The sequence below is a fragment of the Benincasa hispida genome, chromosome 12 (assembly GCF_009727055.1).
Source record: "Benincasa hispida cultivar B227 chromosome 12, ASM972705v1, whole genome shotgun sequence".
Taxonomy (NCBI): Eukaryota; Viridiplantae; Streptophyta; class Magnoliopsida; order Cucurbitales; family Cucurbitaceae; genus Benincasa; species Benincasa hispida.
In genome coordinates this window covers 58,211,253-58,216,067 of record NC_052360.1, presented here as the reverse complement: position 1 = coordinate 58,216,067, position 4,815 = coordinate 58,211,253, and the positions used below count along the sequence as shown (strand labels likewise).

The 4,815-nt window shown below is 36.9% G+C and overlaps 1 protein-coding gene across 1 annotated transcript in view; it reads left to right on the top strand.

Moving 5' to 3' along the window:
* Positions 1–2,828: 2,828 nt before the first annotated feature.
* The window catches only part of LOC120067574, a 3,424-nt gene continuing 1,437 nt past the window's right edge, over positions 2,829–4,815 (top strand). The window contains exons 1-2 of the mRNA XM_039019120.1: positions 2,829–3,042; positions 3,398–3,624. Coding sequence (XP_038875048.1) covers positions 2,829–3,042; positions 3,398–3,624 — 441 coding nt within the window. The remainder of the gene's footprint in view (positions 3,043–3,397; positions 3,625–4,815) is intronic.

Sequence of the window (4,815 nt, the reverse complement as noted above, 5' to 3'; positions counted from 1 at the left end):
TCATATATAATCGAACTCTCTCTTGTCAATTTGAACATTTCAAACTGACTCAAACACTGATTCTCGACTTTATCCAAGCTACCTAAGGGACCTAATGGACCTGTGACTTGAAGCTCCAACAGTATGTGAATAGCTTACTAAACTTTTTAGCCATGAGAACCACAATCCGTTAACTACCAGACATTCCACAAAAGGCCAACAGCTGAACTCTTTTTATCACAGGTATATTTCTTTGTCTATCGGATATAACCAATCATGAGTACGATGACCCTTCACAGATGCTCGTTCAAGCCCTGGATCAGTCCTAAAGGGAGCTATCTATCTACTTGCCCCTACCTCGAGGAAGGAGTGAATTCCATCTTGTGTAGCTAAGCTCCCAGCTCCCAAATTTGACGAATCTACAAAATGGTAGGTTTGAATTGATGACCTAGTCACTCGCACCTATACAAATCAAAGAACCACCCTCAATGGCAGGAGTTCTCAACTCACTCAAGATTGAAGGTAATGTTACTATGGTTATCCTAGTGAAGTGAAAGTCTCTCTCAATAAACGGTGTTATATAACGAGACGTTAACACTTCGTGCACAGGTCTTATACAAACTCTTTGTATAGGATGCCCCTGCTCGCATGTCCCCTACAGGAATGATTAGGATCAGACCATCTGTGACAAGTCACAGCACTTGTGACCACAAAGCGGGTCGTATCCATAGCATTACCAGGATAAGGCTTCCCTCCTATATCCATATACTACAGACCATTTTGGTTATCACTCAAGACATGATCCACTTATATGCCACCACATACATGCTTAAGTTACATACAAATAACCAAGGATTTTATGTTTATTGATTTGTGGTAAACCAAATAAAACATACAATTCAGCAAAAAACAAGATGTGAAGTAAATATCATATATTATACAACACAACCGTTCGTACAAACAGTTTACAAACTATAGAACACAAGACTTTAGGGCATCAACCCCAACAAATGTAACAAATTAAATCCATACATTGTATCGATTGACATGCTCAATAAAATTATAACGATTATAAGATTATCTAAAGTAGTGTCATGTATCATGAAATTCCCATTTCATTACTAAACATGCATAAAACTTATATACTAAAGTAATGAAATGATTAATAACATACAAACATCCATACATCCAAACTATATGTTATAAGCCTTTTAATATAAATGATGCATGACAGTTATTAATGCATGCAAGCATATATTATAACAATTATATTATATGATGCATGAGCATGCTATAAAATTAAATCATGCAACTATATTTTAGAACATTTATAATATAAATGATGCATAAATAATGCATAACCTATGGTGTGATTTTACTATGTGGCATACATTATGACATATATAAATTAAATTGAACCATACATCAAATGCATAATTTAAACAACAATTATTGGACTAGAATTGGATTCCTAAGCAATTAATTAAATTAATATAACCTTTATATTAATTTAATTAATTGAAAAACAAACTATTACAAAATAATAGTCAAACCGGTTTAAAATAGGTGAACCGGGTCTTGAATCGCACGAAATAGACCGTTCAACACCCGAAATGCTCGAACCAAGTGAACTGGATGCGAACCTACTGAACCATGAACCGAACTACACGTGAACTGAGAAAAACTTTCTGTCTTGGAGTGTTGCAACTCTGTAAAAAAAAATTCGATTTCACCCTTCACAACGTTGCAACGCTAGGGCACTGAAAAACCCAATGAAGCTCCTTAAGCAAAAGCGAGGATTGAACCCAAATCCCAAATATTACAAGTTAAAAAATTTTACAAAATAGTAAAAAGTAATATGCATTTAATGACAAAATGCAGCATGCTGAAAAACAATTAAGAAATGGAAATAAGGAGATGGAAACTAACCCTTGAAGAACCATTCTTCACGTATTTCCTTTCTCTGGATCTATCACGAACAAACTCAATCCAAATAGTCACTACCACGAAAAGAGCCTCCTGTATTCTTTAATGGGATGAGAATAACTAAGGAGTCGTGGGCTCTTAGGCTTTTGGAAGAGAGGAAGTGATTGAGAGAAAAAATTGTTTTACCAGAGAAAACTACTATCTCTTTTTGGAATTGTGTAAGTTTAATGAGCACTACATCCACACATGCACTAAATAGAGAGAAATAGGGGGAAGGGAGTTACAACTCCCTCCATCTTCAAAATAAATGAAAATAATGTAAAGAAGCATGAATGTAACTACCCTACACACGATCTAGAGTTAGCAGCAGTTGTGTTAGCTCTAAAGCTGTGGAGGCATTACCTGTTTGGTGAACGTTGTCATATATTCACTAATCATAAAAGTCTGAAGTATATCTTTGATCATAAAGAGCTAGACTTAAGACAGAGAAGATGGATCGAGTTGATCAAGGATTATGACTGTACAATTAAATGTCACCCAGATAAAACGAATGTGATGCCTAATGCTCTAAGTAGAAAGATCGGATCAACCAGAGTTGCTATCTGTTCAGTATGAGGTGTACTGTTGCACGAGTTGCATAGTGCTAAAGCGACACTATCAGTTAATCAGACAGGAGGTTTATTAGCTTCATTTCAGATACGTCCTACTTTAGTAGATGATATTCTACATGAACAGTTAAGAGATTTTGACCTTCAGAAGTTAGCTGAAGACGTAAAGGCCTGAGAACGAACTATCTGTTAAGAGCAAATGGAGTGCTACTGAAGGAAGGTAGAATATGTGTACCTAATACCTTAGAACTTAAGAAGGTTATTCTGAAAGAGGCACATAATTAAGCTTATGCTATGCATCCAAGCAGTACGAAGATGTATAGAATTTTAAAGAAGTCATACTGGTTGCCTGATATGAAAAGAGAGATAGTAGAGTATGTTGACAAATGTTTAGTGTGTCAGCAAATTAAGCCTAAATGGAAAAGGCCAACAGGATTGCTTAATCCACTCCCAGTGCCAGAGTGGAAGTGGAAGCATGTTACGATGGATTTCTTGTTTGGTTTACCTAGGACACCAGCAAACTATGATGGTATATGGGTAATTGTTGATAGATTGACAAAGACAGCTAAGTTTTTACCCATTACGATTACTTTAATCCTAGACAGGTTAGCTAAGTTGTATGTTGACAGAATTGTGAGTCAGTTTGGAGCTCTAGTTTCGATTGTATCAGACCGAGATTCTAGGTTTACATCGAAGTTCTAGTATAGCTTGCAAAAAGATATGAGCACAAAGCTATATATCAGTACAACTTTTCATCCACAGACGGATGGTCAGTCTGAGCAGACGATATAGACACTAGAGGACATGCTGAGGGCATGTGTATTGCAATTCAAGGGCAGTTGGGATATGTATCTATCGTTGATCGAATTTCCGTATAACAACAGTTATCATTCGAGTATATGCTTCATATGAGGTTTTGCACGGGAGACCATGTAAGACTCCGATATGTTGGAATGAAGTGGGAGAAAAGAAACTATTAGGCCTAGAACTTATTCAGCAGACATCAGATGGTGTTAAGATTATTGGAGAAAATCTTAAAATAGCTCGAGATAGACAACAGAGTTATACAGATAAGCAGAGAAGAGAATTAGAATTAGAAGTTGGCGATAAGGTATTTCTTAAGTTGTCCCCGTGGAAAGGAATACTTAGGTTTGGTAGGAAAGGAAAGTTAAGCTCGAGATACATTGGACCTTACGAGATAATAGAGCAAGTAGACCCAGCGACGTACAAGTTAGTGTTACCTCCAGAGTTATCTCATATCCATGACGTTTTTCATATGGTGATGCTAAGAAAGTATGTGTCAGATTCTACCCATGTGTTACCCGAACAACCAGTACAGTTGAAAGAAAATTTTTCTACGAATAAAAACCAGTGGAGATTCTTGATAGGAAAGAGTAAGTCTTGAGGAACGAGACAATACCTTTAGTAAAGGTATTATGAAGAAACCATAACATTGAAAAAGCTATATGGGAAGCCAAGAAGCAAATGAAAAATAAGTATCCACAATTGTTTAATTGACGGACTTGTAGCAGAATTTCGAGGATGAAATTTTCTTAAGAAGGAGGTAAGATGTAAACCCTAAACCCTAATTTCCCTACTTGTGTATGTTTACTACTGAGACAAGTATGGTGAGTAGGTTAATGTGAGAACTAATGTTTAATTGTGGGGAAAAGGGTGAAGAGTTAGAAGAACTGTTTAAGTTTGGAAGTATGACTCTTGGGTGAAGCTAGAAATTGGCTAAGTGTTGTTAGTGTGTAGCCCATGTGTTGGCTTTGTGTTATGCATTGGAGTTGAGCCATGGGCACTGGCCTTATCTATTTGTTGAGGTTAGGTTGGCTCTTAAGGAAGCCAAGTGTGGCCGAATGAGGAGAAGCCATACGTTGGTTACTGATAACAGGCAGAAATGCACGTTATTACACTGCTAAGTTATAAAACAATGCAGATTTGCGTTGATAAAATATACAAGATTGCGTCCAAAAAGCATTAGGTTCACAATATTTTGGCCGCATGCATCCATCGCATTAAAACAATTAACTTATGCATTTTTGTGCAGAATATGAATTGACGCAAGGTGGAAAATGCGATCCAAAGAAATCAACGGTTGAGCGCATCAAAAGATTGCATTACAGCAAGGCTATGCAGTCATTTGCGCTCGAAAATATCTGCTCAAGAAGGTTGCCACATAGAGCCGGCGCAACTTGGTGGGCAAATCTAGGTGAAAAGCGTAATAAATCACGATGGGACAGAAAGCTGATGATAGTTGATTCTGAATTAAGTTGACAAGCCGTTAACGAACTATTGT